General features: G+C 36.2%; 1 protein-coding gene and 1 long non-coding RNA gene across 7 annotated transcripts in view; both read left to right on the top strand.

Annotated features, from left to right (window-relative positions):
- NALCN (sodium leak channel, non-selective) overlaps window positions 1-26,701 on the top strand; it is a 367,092-nt gene that overhangs the window by 38,003 nt on the left and 302,388 nt on the right. For 5 of the 6 annotated variants that reach the window (XM_036011432.1, XM_028526407.2, XM_036011431.1 and 2 more), the window contains 3 exons: window positions 305-444; window positions 540-668; window positions 15,927-16,081. In XM_036011432.1, coding sequence (XP_035867325.1) covers window positions 305-444; window positions 540-668; window positions 15,927-16,081 — 424 coding nt within the window. Of the gene's footprint in view, window positions 1-304; window positions 445-539; window positions 669-15,926; window positions 16,082-26,701 lie in introns of those variants that run through there. The other variant, XM_036011430.1, reaches the window with a different exon arrangement.
- LOC118497384 lies at window positions 18,925-22,588 on the top strand. The gene is made up of 2 exons (XR_004899908.1): window positions 18,925-21,340; window positions 22,164-22,588. It is a non-coding gene; the product is annotated as an uncharacterized LOC118497384 (long non-coding RNA).

Raw genomic sequence — 26,701 nt, 5'->3', positions numbered from 1 at the left:
CTACATATTCAAAAAGTTCTGCCAAAGAGCATGATTAATGAGGAAGACTTTGCACACTTTTTCTATATTCTAAGTTGGTACTTAGAATATAGAAATGAACAAGATTAATGGCACTTTTGTTAGTTTATGTATTTGTTCCTCTTAAGAGAGCTATAGCTTCAAAATGTTCTCAAAAGACAATTGATTTAAATAGAAAATAATATAAGGCAAAATTCACAGGACAGGGTGCAGCTCCTGATGCTGTCTGTATATGCCATGTCTACAAACCATGCTAACAGAAAGTCTAAACTTGTTAAATTTACAGGTATTTGAAATTGCTGATATAGTTGATCAGATGTCACCTTGGGGCATGTTGCGGATCCCAAGGCCACTAATTATGATCCGAGCATTCCGAATTTATTTCCGATTTGAACTACCAAGGACCAGAATTACAAATATTTTAAAGTAAGGACTGTTTTTACATGCGTTAAAGGGGAAAGTTTATGACTTTTTTTTTTTTGCTTGTTTTACCTATTTTACCTGTTTTTTTTTCCCCCTAGGCGATCAGGAGAACAAATATGGAGTGTTTCAATTTTTCTACTTTTCTTTCTGCTTCTTTATGGAATTTTAGGTGTTCAGATGTTTGGAACATTTACCTTTCACTGTGTAGTAAATGACACAAAACCAGGGTAAGTTTCTCTATTAGCTGCATTTTAATCTAGGTGATTAACAAGGATGTTTTTGCAATTTTCATGAGAAGAACTTCTGTAGCTAAATTTTTAAGAAGTTATTTATGTACTCTCTATTCTTTATTCTCTACTTATTCAAAATTATTTTGTCCAGTTTTTAAAGACACATATTAAGGGCAAGGGTTCAAAACAAGCCAGACTGAAAACAATGTAACCACTTGGGAAAGCAGATTAAGAGAGAAAGAGGGAAGGATTTTCAGGAACAACTATAAAGGACACATGGACAAACCAAGGCAGGAGGGTGGAAGCAAGGGAGGGAGGTGGGTTTGGCTGAAGTCGGTGTGGGGGAATCATGGGGGGTAAACTCAGACAACTATAACTGAACAAAATAAAATAATTAAAAAAAAAAGAAACAAGACTGGGCATGAACTGATCATTATTGAAGTTGTATAATGGATACCTGGGGGTTTATTATATTATTTTGTCCATTTAACATTTTTTGTAACACAATGTGTTTCTTAAAAAAAAATGAGTAGTGTAGGAAATGGTGATGCCAAACAACTTATATGCATGACCCATCAATATTAACTAAGGGGGGAATGGTGGAGGGAGGCAAATGGAGAAAAAGTGGGACAACTGTAATAGCATAATCAATAAAATATATTTTTAAAAATATAAGCAAAGGAAAAAATAAAAAAGGGAAAATCATTAAAAATAATAAAATAAAAAGATTACATATTCTGTTATTCCATTTATATAAAATTTTAGAAAACACAATCCTTTCAATAATGAAAGGAAAGCAGTGTTTTCCTGGGGATGAGTGTTGGGATTTAAAATGGATAACCACCCGGGAATCTTTGGGCTTGATCAATATGTTCATTATCTTGACTATGGTTCTGTACATATTTCAAAGTTTATTGAATTGTACATTTTAATATAGGGTGGAACAAAAGTAGGTTTACAGTTCGTATGGAAAATTATATAATAATTAATAAATAATAATACAAGAATAAACTGTTTTCTGTAGTCACAACTGTTAACCTATTTTTGCCCCACCCTATGTATACAGTTTATTATATGTTAAGTACACTTTACTAAAACTAATTGGAAATGTTTTAGTGTGAAATAGAAATTGAATTTTCTTCATACAGTTATTTGTCCTAGCACTGTTTATTGTGTGCTATTAACTGCTGAATTTGATGTTACCTTTCTCATTAATGAATTCCCTGTCTATATTTGGATCTGTACCTATGGTTGCTATTGCTTGATTGATCTATCTGACTATCTCCACATCAATATCACTATCTGGCACACATCTAAATTACAACCTGGCTTTATACATAGGGACACATTTCCAGTTTCCAGACTTACATAGACTTAGACTTCTCTCTTCTGCCTCGTGTGCCAGTAAAACCCAAACTCCTGAATACTGGATAATTAGCTCTTATTCATAACACCATTTTGCCAACTCGTGTACTTCCTTCCCTCCAGTTTTTAATTCCTTGTTATGTTTTGACATTTTGGAATGTGTTTTTCTTTCTTGTGAGCCTGAAGTTTTTTAAAGTTATCATTTATCCAGCAGCTCTAGTTTGTAGTGGAAGGAGTGGAATTTAATGTAGCCCATCTTGCCAAAACTAACACACTGGCACTCATAGCAATCTTTTTCTATTTTCCTCATTACAGTGTGAGGGCCTTAAGGACACATACAGCAAAAAGTGGAGAATGTTCATTTTCTTACTGCCAGTGTCTAGTATCCTAGCACAGAATAATTACTTAGTAGCTATTTATTGAAAGCATGGTTCATAAAGAAGAGGAAATTTAAAATAAAAACAAAGGAAAGCAAGTTGCTAAAGGAAAAAAAGTAGAAATGATTAAAACATTGAAAAGCAATGTTAACATTAGAAAAAAGCAATAGACTGGTACAAACACAGGGTAGGAAATTTAAAGGAAGTGGTAAGGGAGTTACCCACTGTGTGGGTGACAGAAGAGACAAATGTGTGAACAAACCTGTAGGCAGTTTTTTTAAAAACTGTGTGTAGGCTTTAGAATATGTCTAGATTGTTCCATGAATGAATATGAAGATGGAAAATGATGTTTTGTGGGTGGGAGACAATAGACACAGAGGTGAACAGAGCTTCAGGATAAAAAAGCAACTGTGTTATAGCAGCAGTGAGTTCAGGAAGCTGATTTAAAGTTGCCAGTTCATTGAAAACCAAGTCAGAATGTGAGAATTCTAAAACTTGTTAACACAGCTAGAAGATCAGGTATCATGCTGAGAAGCTATAATTTGACACATAAAGTATGATACCAATTGAGAATATATACTTGAGTAACTTCTGAACTCACAGCCCTTAAATAACTTTGGCTACATACTCTTTCCCAGCTCCATACTACACTCGGCATAAAGAAATACATGTCTTTGAAAAAAATATTAAAAGACCTTTTGTATTCTGAATATTAGCTTCATTCCATTACTTTATCCTAAAATGGCCTTCACTTTGAAAAATTTCATAAATGCTGTCAGAATTTTCAGTTAATCAAGACATAGCAGTTATGAATGAATGTCTACATTTTCTCATATTTGTAAAATCTGCCCAATAGCATTATGTACATACACATATATTTTGCCTTCTATTTATGTGTTTCTTAGTTTATTATTTGAGGAGAAAATTCATAACTAACCATATAGTAGAAGTGTTGCTCATAAAATATTTTTATAAATTTGATGGTCTTTTTCAAGGACCAATGATTTATACAATTTTTCCTATAATTTTAAGTTCAGTAGAAGGTGAGTTTTGAAGTCTCACTCATAAGCAGAAAAATTGTCAATAGCAGGTTATCATTATTTCCAGCCCAGACATAAACATATCTATTTTTAAAGGACTAAAAAAATGTCCAAAACCAAAATGATATGCATAAAAATCCCACTGAAATGTTTTCAACATTTTTGTTTCCTTTTGTTGCTTATTAACTAGAAATTTCCCATAAACTTCACTGAGTCAGAAGTTAAGCTACAGTATGGTGGTTCTGTGTACAGCAATCAATGTTGCCTGTGGTGTCGTGACCTCAATTCTCTTAATTGTTGTCCTTTAACAAGTGTTCCACTTTCTGCTTAATTGATTTGCATGCAGTATACCCAAATATTGGGAGAAGTTTCAGGCAGAGGGGTGTCTATTCAGAAGCCTGTAGATGCTGGATTTCACGGCTGACCTCTGGAATTAATGGTTATGTTTCATCTGTGAGGCAAACAGGATGAATACAGAACAACTCAAAACACAGTTGTGCTTTTAAATGGAGTGATTTCTTTTAAAACAGATGGAAGGGAATCTTAGCTATGTCCTCGCTAGCGTTACTAGTGAAACTATAGATTCTTCTCCAGTAATGAATGGTGACCCTGGGGCAGTATGGAACAAGTAATGATATTTGACTAAGCAGAGCAGTTCATAAGCTAAAGAAAGTTGAGAAGAGCAATGGCCTATGGCAGAAACAGGTATGCAAATTGCCAGTGTGATGGCGGAGATCTCCCTTAGGCTTAAAGAGGGAATTTTAAAAATGACCTGGTAGGTGAAATAGAAAGAATGAAAACTTACCTGATATCTTATTATCATTCTTTAGAAAGGAGAGAAATTTATTCATAGCTGAGTATGAGATAATGAAATATTTTTCCCAAGTGTGAGATAATGAAAAAAACTTTAAGGTAAGTTAACATTTACTATATAAAAGTATATGTAGTATACTTTAATACTCTTAGTATAGTATAGTATATGAAAAATTTTATTATACAGAGAGCATGATTTAACCAGAAGTTCAGGTAAATATTTTTGATGGTTAGACCATTAGCTCTAAGACTCAGAAGTATGGGACCACACATCACAAATGTCCAGAACAATCCTGGTATATCTCTGTTATTTCAGAGTAATTACTAATAGTTTCTGTTTTCATCTGAGGAGAGTCTCAGTATAGACAAAACATTCTATGGTCACCCTGACCAGGCTTATAGGGCTTGTCGTCATTTTATAAAATCACTAAGACTTAGACTAGAGACAATGTAAAATTAGGTTTTTGGCAGTTTTTTATTTCTGGTCCAAATAAAAGTTTACTCTTTAAGAAGTTGAAAATAAATAAATTATATTATAAGTTATATTTATATAATAATGAGTTTTTTAAATAAGAAAGTCAGAAAAATTAACAACAGAAGCAGTAGAATTTAGAATATTAATTTTTTTAAAGATTATTTATTTATTTATTTATTTTTTTTTTAGAGAGGGAAGGGAGGGAGATAGAGAGAGAGAGACAGAGAAACTTCAATGTGCGGTTGCTGGGGGTTATGGCCTGCAACCCAGGCATGTACCCTGGCTGGGAATCGAACCTGGGACACTTTGGCTCCCAGCCCGCGCTCAGTCCACTGAGCTATGCCAGCCAGGGCTAGAATATTAAATTTTAATTAATGGACATGATCAGGGAAGAATTTCATAGAATATGTAAAATTGTAATTGCCTCCAATTTTTGCAAAGGTCTATAAAATCTTTTTTAAAATTTTTTTATTGTTCAATTACAGTTGTCTCCCCTTTTCCCCCATTACTCTCTCCTGCCCACCCAACATCCACATTCAGTCCTCCTCACCATTGTCCTTGTCCATGAGTCCTTTATACATGTTATATTTAAACTTCCTTTGAAAGGATGAAGAGTGACTGCTACATTTAATTTATAGGATTCATGCAGAGATATCTCCCAAGTGGAAGACATAAGAACAAACTTGGACAAATGCATAGTGGAAACATTTTCTTTAAAGTATTTAAATAAGAAATGAAAAATACTTTGATAGTGCATATAGATTTTTAATTAAATTAGTAGCAACATATGTGGAAAATTTTTTATACCTGAGATATTTTGCTTATATAACTGATTTTAGAACACTCTGAAAGGAATTATTTTCCTCATTTTTCATGAGGATACCATCCTGAAGAGGTTAAATAATATGTTGTGTGATAAGTGAGAGAGCCAGGATTTGAACTCATACTAATTTGCGAGTCCATGTCCATGTCCAATGTTTGTTCTGCCATTTGAGCAATTTCTTCAATATTCTAATCCCAAATTCATAAACCTATATATACACACAGATCAAAAGCAGATGAATATACAAAAACTTTTTATAATATGTCATAGAGAAAATCAATGTCCATATTACATCTGGTTTCTATCCCTATTAGATGTGATATTTCAGGGGATTCAGTTTCATCTGAGTCTATGAAATAGCGATATGTAATATATTTGTATTACTCCATATATCTCTTTTAAAATTATGCTTATCCATCTCTAAGATGGACACAGAAAATAGTGTGGTGAAGAGGGGTTGCGGGGTAAAGGTGGGCAAAGAGGGAAAAGTGGGAGACATCTGTAATAGTGTCAACAAAAAAATTGTGGACCACTTGAGTCACCAGTTAAATCAACCTTTTAGTATGATAATTAAAAAGAAATTAAACATAAGAAAATATTTCAGAGTAATCTGAATTTCTATATAAAAATTAATGCCAGCATGATTTCTGCTAAAATAGTGAAAACATTTGTTAGTCTTTAGTATGATAAAACCCTACAACTTGAAAAAGGATCTAAAATTGATTTTTTTATCAATTACAATATAGCACTTCTTTTGATCTTTTGTTTACTTCCTCCAAAAAGGATAAGAAAATAAGATAGGTCACTAGTTTCTTATATAAGTGCTAAATAACATTTATTGAACAATTGATATAGGTTATTTTCTTATTTAATACTTATAACAATCAGATAAGTTATGTTCTTTTTTTATACTCTTACCTTACAGCCAAGGTAATTGAAGCTCAAGAAGGTCATATTAGATGTCCAAGGTGAAACAGCTGTGACAAAAGCAGAATTTAAGCCCTGTTCTCTATGACACCAATTTCTAGGCTTTTAAATATTCAGCTGTAATTTGGTTAAAATGTACAAAATTATCTTCAATGAATGTATCCAAAATATTTGAATAAAATGTTCAGTTACAAGGAGAGCATGATTAGGAGAGAAGTTCTAAACAGGGCATATGAGTAAATGGTTAATGTTGCATATTTTAGGGCTAAAATCTGAAATGATGTATTGGAACTTCTGAATGTACTATGTGACTGTGAAGTTGGAGCCCTGCCAATTCAGTTCCTCTCAATAATGTTCATTGTAGTTGTAGAAATCATATAGTATCCTTTGGATATCTCAGGTTCAACCTGGCCAGCCTGCTCTACTCCTATCCCTTCATAGAAGCCACAGTAACATTCAATGACTGTAGCAGCACTAGCAGCACATTTTGAGAATTCATTTCTAGGATGATATCTCTGTGGTAGAGAAAATTACCTGGGGAATGTGGTGAGTATGTGGACACCAAACCCTATCTGTGGATTTGTATTTGTAAGGCTGAGTTTGTTAGAATCTGACCTGTAATGTGATTTAAAACCTTAAGTTTTATCTTAGAATTCACGAAGATACATTGTAGAGTAGAACTCCAAATTTGCATGGCTTTTTAAAAGATAAAATCTGAAGTCTTCAAGGAATGTTAAGCTTTTAGCTAATTGCTATGGCTCTCTCTACCTGGGGGTGAACAGAGTTTCCTCTTCCCTTACAGCTATTTCCCTAATAATGTCTAAGTAGTATCAGTGGCAATTAGAGTCTCTTGCGAAGAAGCAGGTTTTTTCATGTGTTCCTGGAACTGCAGGGCAATCATCTCAGTTTTTTCAATTCATTCAGTGACTCACCTATTTTTAGGTTTAGTGATTGGATTGGACAAATGCACTTCATGGTTGACTTCTAGAGACAGGAGTTTTGGCACTTTCTAAATTCCCCCTGGCTTTCACTTTCTTTTACATTTTATTCTTTTTACTTCATTTTATTTTTCAACTGCAGTTTACATTAAATAATATTTTGCATTAGTTTCAGGCATATGGCATAAGTAAATAAACAAAATTGTAACAGACTTATAGAGAAAAGACATGGTTGCTAGATGCGAGGTGGGTTTGGCGGACTGGGTGAAGAAGATAAGGGATTAAGAAGTACACATTGGTATTTACAAAATAGTCGTGGGAATGTAAAATACAGCTTAGGAAATAGAGTCAATAATATTGTAATAACTATTCAGGGTGCCAAGGGTACTGGAAATATCCCGAACATTTTGTAAATTATGATTGGCCTTCACTTTTAATGTAACTACATGTTCTTACCATTGTGGAGCCTGTGGCTTCATTTGACTATCTCCAAAACATGGAAGCCTGTTAGGGTGAGAAAAATTGCTGCTCTTCAGCCATATACTCAGCCAAATCACATTTGACAAACACATATATTTTGATCTCTTAATAAATCACTTTATATTCATAATTGGTAATTCATAAAGTGATCCCATACATTGGGTATTCTGATCCTCATAAGAGAGGAGAGGAAACAGCTCCTTGCCACACATTAATTAATTGGTGAAATCACCATCTAAAGTCCTATATGCTGGGCCTCATATTCTGGTGGCTATTTTCCATTATGCCAACTCACTCCTTATAGATAACTCCTTGCCCTGGATCTTATAGTTCCTAAAGCAAAAAGAGTAGAATTATTGCTTGAGAAGCTCTTAGCCTAGATTTGAAATGTCAAGGGTAGTAGATTTGTATTTAAACCTCAAAACAGTTTTCACATTTTCAGTTTGGAACTAATCAGTGTTTCTTCTGTGTTCTGATAGTTTACTCTCCTAATACTCTTTTTGAATACATTCTTTGTCTCATTCTACCTCAGACACCAGTCTTTTGGCTGCTTTAATGTGAGTTGTCCCTTATCAATGTTGGCAAAATAGTGAGCAAAACAGTGAAGGAAGCAAACTTGGGGAAAATATATAATTAAAGATTATACAGATATAACAAAGTAAAATGACTAATACTTTTAAAAAATAAAATAGCATATTATTCAAATTTTGGTTTATGATGAATTCAGTTCTTTATGACTTTTACCTATCTAGCCCTTTAAGAAAGGATAAGAAAAAGGAAAAATTATATTAAAATAATCTGTTTAACAGTAAGGGAAATTTTTCTATTCGTTAGAAAATACGCCAGATTTACTTTATTAAAAGACCTGTATGTCAATATTATTTTCTGCTATTTTGGACTATTTATCTTGTCTTGTTGTCCACTCTAAAAGCCCAGGAAGAGTAATTAAAAGTTTTCAAAAATCAATAAATAGTTTCATCTCTGAGAATTCCAGAATGGGATTAATTTCCCAAAGTACCCAGCATTAGAACTCAGGCCAAGTCATAGGAGTTTTTAATTAATCCTGAAAGAGGAGATCAAATAGGAGTGAAAACAAAGCCAAATGGTTCTCTGGAGTAAACTTGAAAGGCAGGTAACAGCCAGAGGAAGTTCATTGCCAGCATGTGCAATGATAGGGTCAGTTCATGCCCTCCACTAACAGAGAGGCAGGCTATAACCTAAGGTATCACTATTCTCCCTGGTGTTAAGATTGTATATGTGTCCTTATTTTTTCCAACACCCAAATCTTTGAGTCTATAGTTTAAAAATTGTTTGGTACAGAAACAACTGCTTATTTACAACCCTGAGAAAAAAGCCTTGAATAGCTACAGACACGAATGAAAGAGTAAAAATGTTCTCTTTCTCTTCCTGCCCCCTTTCTTTCTGTCTCCTGTGCACACACAGGGTTTGTTATTTCCACTTTACAGGATGCTGTTGTGTCTCTGCCCTAGAACTAATGTCCGTTGATCCTTTAATAGTAAATCTAAGCATCAACAGTGCTGGAAGTTTTTCCCAATTTTACTCACTATTCATTGCTAGTAGTCATATGTGATGTTTCTGCTTTCTGTTTTTATAGCACCATGAGCATAGAGAGAGATTTTAAAGCATTTGTCATGCTCTACTGTAGGCATCACTTTTTTTTATTCTTTATCTCACAGTAGGCAGCAGTCTCTAAGTTTGAAATATCTTCTTAGTCACCTCTATTTTTAGCATGTTGTGTGGCATAGAATTGACCTATCAAAAATAATTATTTTGAGTGAAAGGCCAGACAAATGAAATAAAGTTATCCCACTAAGAATATGAGGGAAATGATTTCTAAAAAAGGCTGAATAAGTGTAGTTATGTTCATAAGTGACAGTAATTGCAAAAGGCCAACACTAAACGCATTGCAATAAACAGTGACAGCAGTTTGATATCAGTAGAGAAAGATGATGTCATGAGTAATGAAAAGAAAACTTGAACATAATGAATGTCTTGAGCTTTTGCATTTGATGCTGGTGAGTCTTATGGATAGATGAGGATAGGACACAATGGGGCACATGGTTTCACTCTAATCATTTACCTTTTCTTTTATATGAATGTACTATGAGGTCATTCTGGGAACTGGTTCTTAAATGGCTGCTCATTTTACAGATGAGGAAACTCAGGTTCAAATGGTTAAAGTGAATTGCCCAAGGTCATTAAGGTGGTTAATCACTGAAGTGAGATGATACTCCTGGTGTTCTAATATACTGGTTGATATTCTGTGCCATCAGCAATAATAATTAACTTAAATCATAAAACTCTAAAGCACTGAGAAGTTGTTTGGAGCTGTTATTAAACAATTTTAGCAACAAGCTGAGAATCTATTTTCTTTGGTCTCAAACTTTTACATACATTATTTGTAAATAAATATTTGGATAAGAATTTTCAAAAAACAGACATATTTAAATTAAAGTGTTTTGAAAAATAATTAACTGCTCTGAGAGTTTCTAGTACTCCTTTTAAATCATGGAAACTTCTACAGCCAGAAATGTAAAAAGTTGAAAAAACATGCCAATTTTTAGATATCATGTGAAAAAAAATTGTGTAAAAGCACTGGGTTTTAGCTGTTGAAGAGATTTTCTGTAGTTCCTTAATAAGTAAGTAAATAAATAAATAAATAAATCATAGATTTAAATAATGGTGAAAAGAAAAACACATTCATTCATTTACTCAGAAAATAATTATTAATGATTTATTATGTATTAGGGTTCTTCAGAGAAACATAATCAATAGGGTGTGTATATAGAGTGAAATGGATTTATTTTAAGGAATTGGCTCTTGAGATTATGGGGCTATCAATATCAAATTCTTCAGAGTAGACCAGCAAGATGGAAATTCTAGCAGGATTTGATATTGCACTCATTAATCAGTCCAGAGGTAGTCTGGAGATAGAATGCCTTCTTCTTTAGAGGACTTCAGTCTTTTTTTCTTAAGGCTTTCAAGTAATAGGATGAGGCCTACCCACATCATAAAGGGTAATCTGCTTTACTCAAAGTCTACTGATTTAAATGTTAATCACATCTAAAAACTACCTTCACAGCACTCTCCAGAGTGGTGTTTGACAAAACAACTGGGCACTACAGTTTAGTTTAGCTCACATATAAATTTAACCATCACAGACTATATGTCAGGGACTTTATGATAATGGAAGTTACTCTGGGGTACAGTCAAGTTTGGAAGACATCCAATGAATAAGTGACTGCATAAACTGAATTTTGCATATCCCAGGGGCCAGAAGTAAAAAATGTGGGCACTTTGAAAAGTTATAGCAGGAAGATCTAACCCATCTGATGGACTTAGGGTGACATTCAGGCTGAGAAAGTGACATTCAGGCTGGGCCTGCAGGCTAAAACATGAGGTTAACCAAGAGAGGATGGGAGGACAGATTCCTAAGCAGAGGACAAAGGCCTTGTAGTAAAAGAAACACACCAAGAGGTTAGAGAAGACCACCATGGTTATACACCAGGACCCATGGGATAAGAGGAGGAGCCAGATCCTTCAGTGTCTTGTAGGTCATATTTAAGATTTGTCATTGACAGACTTAATGTAAGACAGTGATGATGAGAAGTCTCTCTAGATGCTTTTGGACAAATGGATCAGAAAAGCCGAGTGGATGCAGGATGACCAGAGAGGAGGTTAGATAGGGTGCATGTGAGAGGTGGAAATGGAGAGAGTTGAATCAATCCAAAAGATGTTTTAAAGGATAGTTAGAGGAACATAATGACTAATTATAAGAGTTGATGGAGAAGTAGGTATTAGGGGTGATTCTAGTATTTCAAACTTGCTCAACCTTGGAGGATGGTGCTACGGTGAAATTTGATATGAGAGGGAATGTTGGTGAAAGAGTCAGAGTTCGGTATGGGATAAAGTAATTGTTACTTGTAGTGTAGCCAAATGGAGAGATATCATAGGTAGTTGGACATACAGCTCTGAGATGCTACAGTGTCACTTAGGACAAGAAAGAATTGAAACTTTGGAAGTGGACCTGATTGCAGAGGGAGAGAATATCATGAAAAAGACAAGAAGGCCAAGGACCAAGGTCAGAGCAACTCAATATTTATAAAGGTCCATTAAAGGTCCTGGCTAGTGTGGTTCAATGAATTGAGTGCTGGCCTGTGAACCAAAGGGCCACTGATTCAATTCTCATCCTAGGGCACATGCCTGGGTTGTAGGCCAGGTCCCCAGTGGGAGTCACACAACAGGTAACCACACACTGATATTTCTCTCCCTCCCTTCCCCTCTCTAAAACTAAATAAATAAAATATTAATTTTTGAAAAGGTCCATTGTAGGAAGAGGAGATGGAAAAGGAGAATGACCTCAGAAATCTGGACAAACGAAGCATTCTCAAAGCCAGCATCTCAGTGCATCCCTCTGAGCCTTTCTTCCATAGCCACGTCTTTCTCTATCACAATTGGAAAAGGTTTTCTATTTTTAAGGACTTGTGATAAGGTTTGACCCTCCTAGATAATCTAGGATAATCACCTAAGCTCAATATTTTTAGCCTTGTTCCCATTTGTAACTTTAATACTTTTTTTGCCTTGTAACATAAACTGTTCATAGGACATTAGAATGGGGACATTTTTAGGGCCTACTACCAAAACAACTATGCAGAGCACTGGTGAAAGGTCACAGAAGATGAAAACTAAAAATTTTCTAATTGGAAATAGCTCTTGTTCATTTCACATGGAAATGAACAAGGGCAATTCCAGTGGACTGTAGGTCACAAAAATGGGCTGACAAATTAAGTTAGGAAGAGTACAAGAACATAGTTTTTCCAAGGAATATGACTGAGTAATAAAAGCATGTTTGAAACCCACTTAAGCTTGCATGGATACTTATATGATTGGGAGCAGTATTGTCTACATTAGGACTTGGCTAGTTGCAACAATACTTTTACCCCTCTAATTCCAGAGAGCTTGTTCTACCATGAATATCTAAGGGGAAATGAACATGGAAATAATTAACATCAACAAATAAAAATAAAATCTGGAAGATTTCTTATTAAGAAAGTGAAACTAAGATAAATAATATATATTCTGAAACTCTTGACATTCATTTCCACTTTTAAAAAGTTATTAGCATGTGGTTTTAAATATATGTGTTCCAGAGCAATTAATCATCTAATAAATGTGTCTCTAAGAAGCATTTGCCAATAGCTTAATGTTGGCAAAAATAATGTTTCACATCTGCTGCCTCTGGAATCCAAAGATTTCATAATATCTGCGTTGGAGAGGATTGTGCTTAAAATGAGAACTGATGTTAATATGAAGGAAAAAAATGGAGTCAAAAAAGAAAATATACTCTATTATTTATAAATTAATGAAATCATAATCATGATAGTTGACAATTATTAATCGATTAACATATTTCCAGAAATGTTCTGGGAGTTATGCATAAGCTCATTGTACATTAGCTCATTTAATCATTAAAACACCACTACAAAGTTGGTGCAATTGTGAAAACTGAGGCAGTACATGCCAGGGCTAGGGTTTTAATTTATGCAGTTTACTAATAACAAACTATCAATAACAATAGGTATCGCCCAGCACTTACTGTCTACCAGGTACTCATTTTAAGTGTTCTACAGATGTAAACCATTACACCGTTCATCACAGCCTTATGAGGTTGGCATTCTCCTGCCCTCTCACTGAAGGGGAAACTGAGACACAGAGAGGTGACGTCTCAAATGTAACAGCGTGGCTAAACTAAAATTCACACGGCGAACTGGCTCCAGGGTCCAATTTCCTATCCAGATAGATGAAAGATGAGGGTTTTCTTAAGAAACTCTTTCATGTAGACTGTTTTCTCAGACATTGTTGCTATTGTCTTTTTAAACTATTAACAATGAAAAAAATTAATTTTGGTGGGCTAGTAAAATTTTCCCTCTCTGAACTTCATCTTACCTTCCTCAAGCATAAATAAAGTATTGGGTGATCTGTGAAGTTTCTCTCAGCTGTATAATTCTGTGAACAAAATGATTTTGGTATCACAGGCTAAATTCCTTCTATTCTTTGACAAGTATTTATTGTTGTGTTTTTACATGCCAGGATTTATGCTACAATTCATTGTTCTAATGAATACTAGTTATTTTTAGTAAGCACTTATTGAGTACTTATAAAATGCTAGGTGCTATTCTGAGTGAATTACTTGGTATATTTCTTTTAGTCTTCCCTTCTAATTATAATTACTATCCCTATTTTACTGGTATAAAAACTGAGCTTAGAAACATTTAGAACTTTAATCAAGTCACACAACCAGTATATGGCAGAGCTTTGGATCAAATCCAGCAAGTCTTACTCTGAAACTCTTAAGTCCAGTCTCCTTATTATCTTTTTCACATTATCTCCTTATTATCTTTTCACATATGTGATGTGTGGGTAGTACCACATTAGAAACATGGAATCAACCTTCAGCAAAAATGGATCATTTGGTCTACATATAAAAGTGTGAAATAAGGAGAAATAAGTCATGTGTCTGCCTAAAGCCATATCTTTCAAATGAAATTGTAATTTCCACAATTAGAGCTATTCCCTTAGGGTTTGTTTGTGTAGTGTATAGGAGCAGCTTAAAATGTGACTAGAGGTGGGCATGGGTAGGACAGGGGAAAGTGGTGGTGGGAAAATGGAGACAACTGTATTTGAACATTAATAAAAAAAGGAAAAATAAATGTGACTAGAGGAAACAGCTATTTAAACATTTATTCCCTGAGATGTATATACATATTTTCTCTCTTGCAGCTAATAGCATTCTGAAGGAATAAGCATGGGGGTCACCTGAGATGTGGGTGAGGCTTTTACAGCTTTATTTATTACTAAGACCTGGGCAAGGTATCACCAGGCATCGTGGGGTATGTGTATGTATAACACTGAATATGTGTATGTGGGTGGCCTCAAGCAGCTAAAGGATTGCACAGAGTTATGTATCAGACTCTAAAGAAAGACTTTTATAGCAGCCAATTGAATATTAGGGGCTATTAAAGAACAGAAATGTGACCCAATGAGTCTGCCTCAATTTGGCCATAAAGTGAGGGAACTGATACCACCCTAAGGTTGGTCCCTGTTTGGGAAATGCCTAGGAACATTTATGTAGTGGGAAATGACTTATAATAAATAAAATCATGGGTTTAGAAGGCTTATGAAATCATCTAGCCTAAACTTTGGCTTCTACACAGTCCCTATTAATTGTTTCAGATAGGTGCTATTTGAGGCCCATTTTTAAGGTCAACCCAGAAAGAGATTCCACAATCACTATTCAAGTGATTACCTGTACTCACTACCAAGAAAGCCATTACATACCTAAATCCTTTTACATCAACTTAATCTCCTACTTGTCCTCCAGAAAGATGAAAAAGGGTTATTATCACCATCCACCTTGAAAAACCTTAATATTTTTGGACCTATCATTAACTCACCCCATAATCTCCCTCTTTCTAATGTGATACCTTTAGTTCCTTCAATCTCATCTTATTTGTCTGGTTTCTTTCCAAACTGTACAACTGCCAAAACAGCAGAAGGCCAAGTGTCATTTATGAGACTCATAATATTTGTGCCATATGGCAAATATCTGTCATGCAATATTGATTAGAAGTAGAGAAGTAAAGTGTACACCCACAGTAGGATAAGGATTTTGTGAATAACAAGGAATTCCCAGATAAGTTAACATTTCTTGAAAATATGTAAGGAAATTTTTTCCTTTGCTTATCTGAATCTTGAACTTTGAAGACAAAAAATATAATGGTAATAATATTCTTATAAAGACCCATTGTCGGGATGAATCAGGTATCATTTGAGAATGTTTACTATGTCATTATTGTGATGAATACCATTTATGAATCACAAATCTTAAATCTGTGTCCATATACAGCAGTTATTAATGAAGAGTGATTACAGTATTCATTTTAATCATCACATACAATTGTTGAAATTGTCTAACCCTTTCACATGTCATTCACAGAAATGTGACGTGGAATAGTTTAGCTATCCCAGATACACACTGTTCACCAGAGCTAGAAGAAGGCTACCAGTGTCCACCAGGATTTAAATGCATGGACCTTGAAGATCTGGGACTTAGCAGGCAAGAGCTGGGCTACAGTGGCTTTAATGAGATAGGTCTGTCTTACTGGTAAAATATTTTCAGTTTCTATTTTACAATGTTTATGAAGTGGAGAGAATAGGTGTATAATTGATGTTTGAAGTTAAGACTGGCTATAGTATTTAAGAAACACAACTGCAAGTTTAAATTATATGTCTACATTTTAATATATTCTATCATATAATATGTAACATATAGTCTGTGTTTATGTATATTCACCAATGTCTGTAGAGAGTTAAGTATCTCTCTTTTTAGACTATTTTGATTCTTAATTATACCATTTAAAAATACTTGTTTTTTGAGCAAGGTTTAGGAGTTGTTGCTTCAAAGATAAACATGATGTGATTTCTTTTCACATTTTAACTATACCCAAGCAGTCAAGGTAAGTCTTAAATACCTGGAATGCTAGGCATTGATGAGCGCATGAGAATTGAAAAAGAATCCTGAAACAGAAGGCAGCAATCAAATACTTAATGAATATGTACCAACTATATAATGGCTGTTAGAGAAATGCTTGTATGGGGATATAATATGTTTAAATGTGTAGATTTATTTGTGACTTGTCCTATTAAATCCTGGGATGTATACCATTCACACAGTAATGAAAGGACTTAGTAGCTGCCATTTAGTTGATATCATTGCATTTGTTATAATTCCATGAAAATTACACATAGTTCTTCTTTAAAGAAAACAACCATGGAACTCTAAACAATTATTTTACGCTTTGAGAATGTGTATCATCTAAGGCTGCTGTGACAAAATACCATAGACTGGGTGGCGTAAACAATATAAATTTATTACTTTCCCATCTGGAGGCTGGAAACCTGAGATCTGTGTGCCAGTATATTTAGTGCTGGTAAAACACCCTCCTTTTCCTTGCTTGTAGATTTCTGTCTTTTTGCTCTGTTCTTATGTGGAGTGGGTGGGAATGAGGGAGGAGAGAGAGAGAGAGAAAATTCCCTGGTCTCTTCTTGTTACATAACAGACTGGGGGGAGGGCGGTGAACAATATACTATTACCAAATGGACTCCCCTTTCTGCTCCTGGGCACCCCCCTACCAGGTTCGCCTTGCCTGCCACCAAGGAGTGACATCTCTCAATGCCAGCAGTTGGTGAAAAAGAAAGGGATTATTTATTTAAAAAGTTATACAGACTTAAAGTAATGGCTTAATGTCTTCATTAAAATACTAAAGTCCTTTAGAATACCCACAAATGCACACAGTCCTTCCTTCTCCCTCTGCCAAGTCTGGGATACCATATCTCAGGAAAAGAAATAGAAGTCCATGGCTCAGGTAGCCCCTCGGTTCCCAGCACCATCAGCTGTGTTGCGGCCAGGATCTCCAGTTAATCCCAAACCATGTGGCACCTTTCATGGCCCACCAGCAAAACTCCTTTCACCTCTTTTGTTCCCAGCAAGGTCTCTCCTGCTTCCTAAGCCATGTGGCAAAAAGGAGCACCCCAAAGCCGCATGGTCCTAACTATTGCTGACCAAAGCCGTGTGGTCCCAACTTGGCATGGCTACAGCCCCTGGGTTTAAATCCCAGCACCAATCTTCCTCTGCAGCACCATCTCTTACTCCTCCCACAATCAGTTACACCTGCCAGCATTCCCGTATTTTTCAGCTTTTCTGGGCTGCCATAGTAAGTCTGGGCATTCCTGGCCCCATGGTGTGGAGCCAGTCATTTCCAAGCTCTCATGCAGGCGCTATAACCAGAAGGAGTTGCCTCCCAGTTACATCATAGGTTGAAGTCACTCCCTGGCTCAAAGCATGACCACAGCTATTTAGCATATCCATGAAACCAGTTAAAAGTTATAGTATGTTAAATGACCATGCCAGAGGTTAGCTGCAAAACTGTTGCTATGCAAAACAACTTTTAATTGCCTCGCTCCATTTGTCCCATCCCCCAGCTAAGACTTGTGGGAGTGAGGACATCTTATATATATACTTTTTTAATATTTCCTGGACACCCTGAGTTCTGGACCCCATTATGCTGGGGACTGCCCTGCCTGGTTTCAGGAGCTGTAACCGCCCATGGCTAAGGCTGAGAGACCTCCGGACCAGGAAACATGCAGGAGACAAGCTTATCTCCCTGACTGGAGCGCCGCCTCCTCCTTGTCCGGCCCCCATTGCTTGGTTGGTTAGCCAATGATGGGTAACATTCCTCACAGGAGGATGGACTTTAGCCAGGCATGATCACATGGGAAGGCCCTCAGGGAAGGATTTGGGGGGCGGTGGAAAATGGAGGTAATCGCCCCTCGCCCCTTGGCTTTGACAAAGCCTGGGTCCTCACTCTGCCTATGAGAAGTCTCAAACCTCTCTGCTGCCTTGTCTCCTCTGCCTGATTCAAGCCTGTAACAATGACAAGGGGTGGTGCAGCTCTATGCTAGAAAGCAGCAGGATTTCCAGGGTAATCGGGCCTGAAGCAAAAGGAATATGTGAAATCCTATGAAACCTGCTTTGCTGAAGATGCTCTTAATTAGATTATGAAGGCCCTGGCAGGAAATGAATTTAGCCCCTCAAGTCCTGTAGTTTTTTAGGTGATAAGACCCCAACTCAGTGAGAGCCCTTTTTAGCTCTTTGAACATTATCTATTTGATCCTAACTGTCAGACAATGATTAATGAACTTTACCTGTATTCCTGTGCAAATGAAAAGCCAATAAAAACCCAGTGAAGGGAAGGATCGAAGCACTCTCATTTGAGAGAGTGGCCAGGCTGCTCCGAGGCACACTCCCCCTGAGAGGGTAGCCGGGCCATCCCTTTTCCTCCACACAGGAATCGGTAGTCCATGTGAATGTCTCATGTCTCATCCATGAAGCTGCAGACACTGCAGGCCAGTGTCTGCGTCACCATTACAAATCCCTATTTGAGGGCCCCCTGGCTGCACCCTGTATCATTCCTGTAAGAGCACTAGTCTCATCATGAGAATGATACCCTCATGACCTCATCTAAACAAATCACCTCCTGAAGGCCCCACCTCCTGATACCATCACATTGGGTGTTAGGGTTTCAAATGTGATTTGGTAGGGTGGTACATACATTTAGTCCTAACGGAATTATTATTGGAATCATTTGAAAATAAATTTTTTTCTTAAAGTTTCAAGACCCAGGTATGTTAAAAGGAGTTCTAAACACTTTTTACCCATGGCCTAAAAGAAAAACCTTTCAATGTATAACAGTACAGTTGTTGTACTTTTGGAAGCCAAATGAATTTCCTGACTTTTATTGTGGCTTTACATCTCAATGGTTCTGCTGGACCTGGGATTTCATTCAAAGTCAGGGAAGAGGGCAGCAGTCCCTGTCAACTCTGGACTGCTACAAATCCTTCACTTATCAAAAAAATGTGGCTAATAAATCTTATTCCTGCTCTGACCTTCAGTTACAGCAGCTCCTGGATAGCATTATGCAAGATGGCTTAATGGTCTTTGGCTAAGTACTAGAATTTGAGAAAGAATATGTGAAGGTATTGCATTGATTAAGGAGTACTTTTTGATATATGAATTAAAACCACAAGACTAAATAAAGCCTTTGGACAGAATATAATACTGAGCTTGGACTGAAAAACACAAATAGTTGGTAATTTTTTAAAGTGAATTTTGTAAATAACATCCCTAAATTTTCATTCTTATATTTTAATATAACCTCAGATAGTGGATTTCTATCTGTAGTTAGATAGCTCTCTTTTGGCCAATAATACAGTTTCTCATTTCATAGAAATTTAGAAACCAGAAGCATTTCAACTTGTATGCTCTAAACTTATTGGCTTGAGAACCAATCTTACATCCTTCCCTGTCTAAAAAGTACAGAGGCTTCTTATGGATTATACTAATGGATGAGCAACAAATCATCCATTAGTATAGTATGGGACATGAGATATATAGATTTGGTGAACTCTGTGGAACAAGCTTCAGAAATCCTAACGGGTGGCACACAACTCAAATGCATGGCTTGTCAGAGACTGCAACTCCTTTTACGGGCTAATCTAACATACCCATCTTTTGTATGGCCAGCATTCAGGTGTTAGGCTGCCTTTGCACAGGAAACATCCAATCCTTTAAAATCAATGACACCTTGACTATTTTAAATGTAGCCTAAACTCAAAATGCTGCATTGTATTTAAGTTGATTCATCTTTCTTTCTTCACTGTGACTTATAATGGCTTCAGCTAATGCAGAGTACAATCTCTCTTTAAGAAAGTTTTTTACAAAATGCTTTGGCTTGAAGTGGCCCAGTTCTAGGAGGAACTGGCTCTGGGGGCCAGGGACTAAGGCAATGCAGGATCTTCTGTTTATTTGCACATTTTCTTTTCAAGGATTTAAGCTCCTTGAAAACAGAAAGCACTTCTTTTCATCTTTGTGTCCCCAGGGCCTAGCACAATGCCCAGCTCATAGGGAGCCCTCTGTAAATATTCACTAATGGACTGAATGAGAGTGTCCTTTTTAAATTCCTTGGTAACCGGTCATGTTTGTGTTGGATATGAAGCCATACTAGAAAATTAAATTGTTTTCTTGTTCTTTTCTCTGAATTTGCCTGTTTTTGTTGGCAGTATTGACTATTCTTCATAACTTCCTTTTCTATGCAAGCTTAATTTGGTTTGTTTGCTTTTTTCTCAAATGATTATTGAATTAAATATCATTATATGACTAATGGTTAGATAATGAAACACTGACTTTGTATTATCATCAACACATTTTAAAATAGTCACTAAAGTTTAGATTGGAATTGATAACTACTTCCTGATAATCTGTATCTGTGTAGATACACAAACTGTAGTATTTTTGAGTATTTTAAAAGTTCTTATGAAAACAAAGATGCTGTTTTCCCCAAAATGGGGAAAATAAATTGTTAGAGATGTGATCATCTCTTCCTGCATGCAGTTTTATTAAAAAAATAATTAGGTGTTTAATCACACATAAATTTGATCAACATACTTTATGTGTAATTGTGATTAATTAAAATGGTGCACATTTTTTCTATTCATCAAATTGTCATGCAATACATTGAATTTCAACTCATTTATAAAATTTTGTTTATAAGTGGCTTTATGTCTCATTGAAATTTAATACTTATGTTGAAAAACTCAATTTTTAAAATATATTAAAAACTAGAACCATTAAGTAGAAAAAATTTAAAGACCTTCTATTGTGAGATTGCAGAGTGAAGATACTTTTGCATCTCTAAAATTATCCAAACACCAAGGAGACTGAGAAAGAGAAATGCAATTTCTATACTTAAGGACTCTGAAAAACCGTTAACTATAAACCACTCAGAGAGCCAGGTGACTGTTGCGCGTGGGTCACCGGCCAGCAGTGACCACGGAACGCTGTGGATGGCTCACCAAAAAACACGCAACAAACAAACAAACATGCACAGAGACAAGACTAGTTTCTGTGGGGAAGTAGGGACAGAAATGGCCACCCCCCCTAGTGGGGAGGGCCCTGATTTACAGTCCATACCTGCTTTTATTGGGCTCATTTTGCATAATAATTCAGGTATAGTACAGTACTCATCAGGGGGAAGTAAGGAACTATAGAAAACAAGGAACTCTGTTGGTCTATTGAGTCGGGGTCAAAGAGCTGTAAGACTTTGAGGAACAAACTTCTTCCTTGGACCCCTCTCATTCAACTGAGAGCATTCTAAACAAAGAAGGTTTCACAGTAATTTACATGTTCTTTCTTAGGCCTGATCACCCAGGGAATCTGCCCCTTTTCAGCACAGAGCTGCACCACCCTGTCATTGTTTCAGGCTTAGCTGGGGACTAAGGCAATAAGGAGATTTTCTCCCAGATGATGAGAACTCAGGCTATGTCAAAGCCGAGGAGCAAGGGTCCGTCACCCTCTTTTGCTGCAGCCCCCCAAGTCCTTCTTTTGGGGGGCCTCCCAAAGTGATCGTGCCTGGCTTAGGTCGTTCCCCCCGTGGGGAATCTTACCCGTCTTTGGCTAACCGACCAAGCTTTTTGGGGTTCAGCAGCAGAAGCAGCATTCCTGCCAGGGAGACAAGCCCTTGTCTCCTTGCTGGCTTACGGTTCCAAGGGCGTTCCTTTAGCCTTAGCCTAGGCGGGGGTTTCAGCTTCTGATACCAGTCAGGGCGGTTCCCAACAGGTGACTAACAGAAAACTTCCTGAAAGGATCTGGCTACTGAGGATCTCGGACAGAGCCAGCAGAATGCTGATATTCTAAAAGAACAACTGTTCCCAAAGAAGTACAACCTACTCAAGTCAAGGAAAATTGCTAACTGTGTAGCTAACTGTGGGAGCTTTCTGGGGCTCCATGTGACATGACAAATTAGAGGCCCTTATTTCTGCAAGCAGTTGGTAAAGAGCGGGGGGACAGACACTCTATTGTGAGGGTCCCAATGATGGTAATTTGTATTGATTTGTACAAGGGAAAGATTCAATTTAAGATTTGCAAATCTGGCTAAACCTTAGGTTGTGCCAGGGAGCCTTTTAATACTCACCAAGTCCCAACTGACCATTCCCAGGACAAGTAAATCAAAATTTTAGAGTGATCCAAAACAGAGATGACTTTAAAAAGTTCTCCAGGTGATTTTAATGTGCATGCAGAGTCATGAACTACTGAAATGAAGCAACACGGATACGTACACATGTCTACCTATCCCACAATATTGCTTCACTTCTCCTCTACATGGTACAGTGACTAATATTGGGACCAGTAAGAACTGATGTCAAGGTGAGTAATAATAAAAATAATCAGTATGATATCTATAACAGTATACCATTAGGTGCATTTAAACTGAAAAAAAATTCAACATAGTAACTCAAAAAATTGTAGGAAAAGAAAACCTGAATATATGGATAAAATGTCTCAGTAAATGAACATAGAATAATCAATGCTGAAATATATCTTAGTAAAGATGCTGGAATTCAAAGCTAAAGAAAGCATCCACTAGGCATCCAGAAAAAAAGTGAGACAGACCTAAAACTTTACATTTTAGGATATAATGACACAATGCTTACAAAGTCCTTAGGGAAAGAATGTGTTGAATTCTTCTTTATTATTTTTAGCATTCAAGAACTCAGAGACTTCATTTTATATGAAATCTTGAAGTCATTCAACTAATCAGGAATAACTTTTCATGAGTTGGGTCTCTAGTATCTATTCACTGATACAACTTAGGATTTACAGAATATAATGTAAATATTACAAATTATGATTGTGTAGGAGAGAGGAGACAAGAAATGGGAGGAGTGGTGTAAATGATGTTGATATCCTTAACATTTATACTTAGCAGGAAAAACAAGTATCATTTTATACAATATATAGATCATATAGCGGAGGTATATGTACACTTGCCATGAAAATGTTCTACAAAGTCAAAAACTACTTTAGGAAAAATTGAAAACTCAAAATAATGGCTCTGTAGTTTTGACCATGACTGTAGTCTACATTAGTGTGGGAAAGTAATTACCCCTTCTTGCCTTATTTTTTTTTCATCTGTGAAATAGATAAGTTATAGACCAACACTGTAGGGTTGGTGTGAGAAGTAACCCAGAAAGTACACTTATAATATTGTTTTTCCCAGAACAAACACACAATGAGTTAGAAATTACAGAAACAGTAGCAAAATATGAAAGCATCTCTGTGTTATTTAAGGAAAAATTACAATTTTAATAACAGAGGGAAAGACATAGATGCTTTCAGATTAACACCCTGGTGTCTGATATTATTTTCTTTTGTTTACAACAATTTGCTACTTAGATTGTTAAGAATCTTACAACAAGGGAGGGGGGAAAGGTGTCCTTAACCTTGTATTACACCCCCATTAACTAATTCTCCAAATTTCATTTCATTCTAATAGAGGGCCAGTGTTTGGTGGTATTTGGTTTTCATTAATCAATAATGTCTTTCAAAACTGTCCTCCCTCTTGTGCTTTATCTGCCTCTTTAGAACCTCATTAGAGTCTTTAAAATCATGTCCATAGTTGCCTTGTGCCATTGAGTTTCCTATAGTTTAATTAAGTCTCACACATAATTTTATATATCCCCATACATTTAAATTTTTACCCCCTCTCCCAGGTGTGAGCCACTCTGTGTCTTTAGCAGACTTTCAACAGGTGCTCCATCCCAAAACCTAAGAAAAGCACCAATTGAAGCACTGAGCAGAAGCCCCAGCCATGCTGCTTCCTGCACGGTCTCCAGCACTCAGTGGTTTATCACCTCTCCTCCCCTAAATCTGTGTGTCACATTGTGACTGTTTGGTTCTCGGTCTTTTATTTAAGTACCTTTCCATCTTTATTTCAGGGTACCTTTCCTACAGCTCATTCTTAAGGATCCTCAACTAACACATCCTCTCTAATATGTTAGCCTCTGTGCTTAGGACATTACCCACTCCCCATGCCCCAGACCCACTGAGGAATGTACATTATCACAAGGACATATTTGAAGACTGCAAAATCTGTTTAGCAGACATTCAGGTTCCATGACTGAAGTGAGTGTGTGGGGAGGTGGGTAGTAACCACACCATGAAAAGGTTTGGGGACAGACGACACCCAAAAGACTATGTTTTGGAAACCCAAAAAAACCTCATTTGGAAAAATTTCCCTACTTCTATTTTCTGAGTTCTTATCCCATGTTCACCCCCTCCATTCCTCTGAGTTACCTCATGCTTATTAACCTGTGGGACATAGAATCTGAGGCATAAAAGAGAAGACATTGTAAAACTCTATAATAATCCTGAACATGAAATTAGAGGAATTCTGAGTTGGGAAAGATAACAAAGCCATGTGGTTTACTAGACAGTTTTACAGATGAGAAACCTGAGCAACAGAGCGAGTGAGATCAGAGTTCCAGAGATCCCCATACAGACAGAGGCAGGGCCAAACTCATTTCTCATGATTCGGAGACTCTGGTAATTGACTGTCTTCCCCAAAACTTTTTACATTTCAGATCACTGTAATTAAGATGAAAATTCAGATAGTACCTTGTAAACCTTACTTGTATCCATAATTGTGTAATAGAAGGTTAGCATCACTCACCCATGGTAATTTGCCGGTGGAGAAGACAGCTACCCAAACAGATGTGATATGCCAGTTAGAGAAAAAGCAACAACAACTCTATCACACGTGGAAAGGAAACACAGTAAACACTATTAAACTGACAATTTACTTGTCACACTATTTCAAAAGAAGGTAAGAAATTTGGTACAGGAGATGAGTACAAAACTATTTGGATGGTGGTTTGAACTCTATGTACAGTCAGGTAAAAAACAAAACATGTTCTATTTTGACAGAACAACCCAATGAATGTCATGTAATGACAAATGCTACCCTGAAAAATCACTTAGGAACTAAATAGATATTAGGCATATTTTTTATTGATCTTCTGAATCATAAAAACCAAAGACAAAAGCCCAAACTTTAAAAAATCCATAATAAGCTAAACCTGATTGAACCAATTTATATCAGATAAAAGAAGCATATAAGCAAGACCAACCTATGAATAGGATTTCTGAAAATGACTCAGAGAAAAGACAGTTAAATTACACATGCTTTTACTGTTACATGGGCTGTATATAGCACACTATTTTCCCTGTTCTGTATACTCAATAATCAATGATAAAGCCAGGAAATAGCAAACACTATGTTCCTGTGACAAATTGTCCAACAGATAGTCCAGTCTCTATTATTGTAATTACGATCATTACTTATGAGAAGTACTGCTGCCATTTTTCTATTGCTTATTATGTATTTGGCACCAAGCAAAAGGTTTTCCATCCATTGTGTTTTTTTATCCTCAAAATAAACCCATAAGGTGTTATTATCCCCAATTGTAAGTATGGAGAATGAAAGGGAAAAGAATTGATTTGTCCAAAGTTACATACTGGCCACAGTTGGAACCAAGTCTTGCTGCCTATGAACTGAGGTCAAATCCTGCATTCTTGGCTGCAAACTCAGTGCTGTTTAGAAGTCAGTTGGCCACAAGTAACAGCCATTCTTTGTGACTTGTCAGGACAGTGGTCCATTATAGAGTATCATTAGGATAGAAGAGGAGACATGTAATCTACCAGATGTCTTGCCTTCTCCTTTCATCCTCAAGTCTCTAGGACAGAGGGATGAGTGAAAAGAAGAGTGATGCCCACTGCAAACTAAAGGCCACTCAGGGCCTTTGCATGTAGCCCTTCACAAGGAGAGCTGGTACACGCTATATGTTAGTTGTATGTAAGAATCTCAATTTTAAAAAATTACCTTGGAGACAATGCAGTTTTACAAGATAATTTATTGAGCTGTGGACATTTGGCCAAGGATTAGAAGCAGTAGCAGCAAAAATGATAAATATGCTTTTGATACAAAATGAGATGGTAGACATATAGGCTAGAAATGTGGGAGAGAATGTTGAAAGCAACAAAAATAGGTTATTTGTTATATTGTAGTCAGGTTTACTCTTATTTGAATTAAGGTAAAAATTTCAATATGATTTGTGTTTACTATGTGTAATTTACAGCAACATGCATTTCCTTCTGTGTATTTGAATTTACATTTTTTCCCCTTGAAATTTGAATATTGAAGTTCACTTTCTAACTACCACAAATTAACCAATAATTTTACTTAAGGTGATTTTGAAAATGCATATTAATTAATTTTTATTAGAGGTATGACATAAAATATATTTACTTTATCAGAT

Source organism: Phyllostomus discolor, chromosome 11 (assembly GCF_004126475.2).
Source record: "Phyllostomus discolor isolate MPI-MPIP mPhyDis1 chromosome 11, mPhyDis1.pri.v3, whole genome shotgun sequence".
In the NCBI taxonomy this organism is placed as follows: Eukaryota; Metazoa; Chordata; class Mammalia; order Chiroptera; family Phyllostomidae; genus Phyllostomus; species Phyllostomus discolor.
Note: the sequence above shows the minus strand (reverse complement) of the source record. Positions and strands in the feature narration are given on the sequence as shown.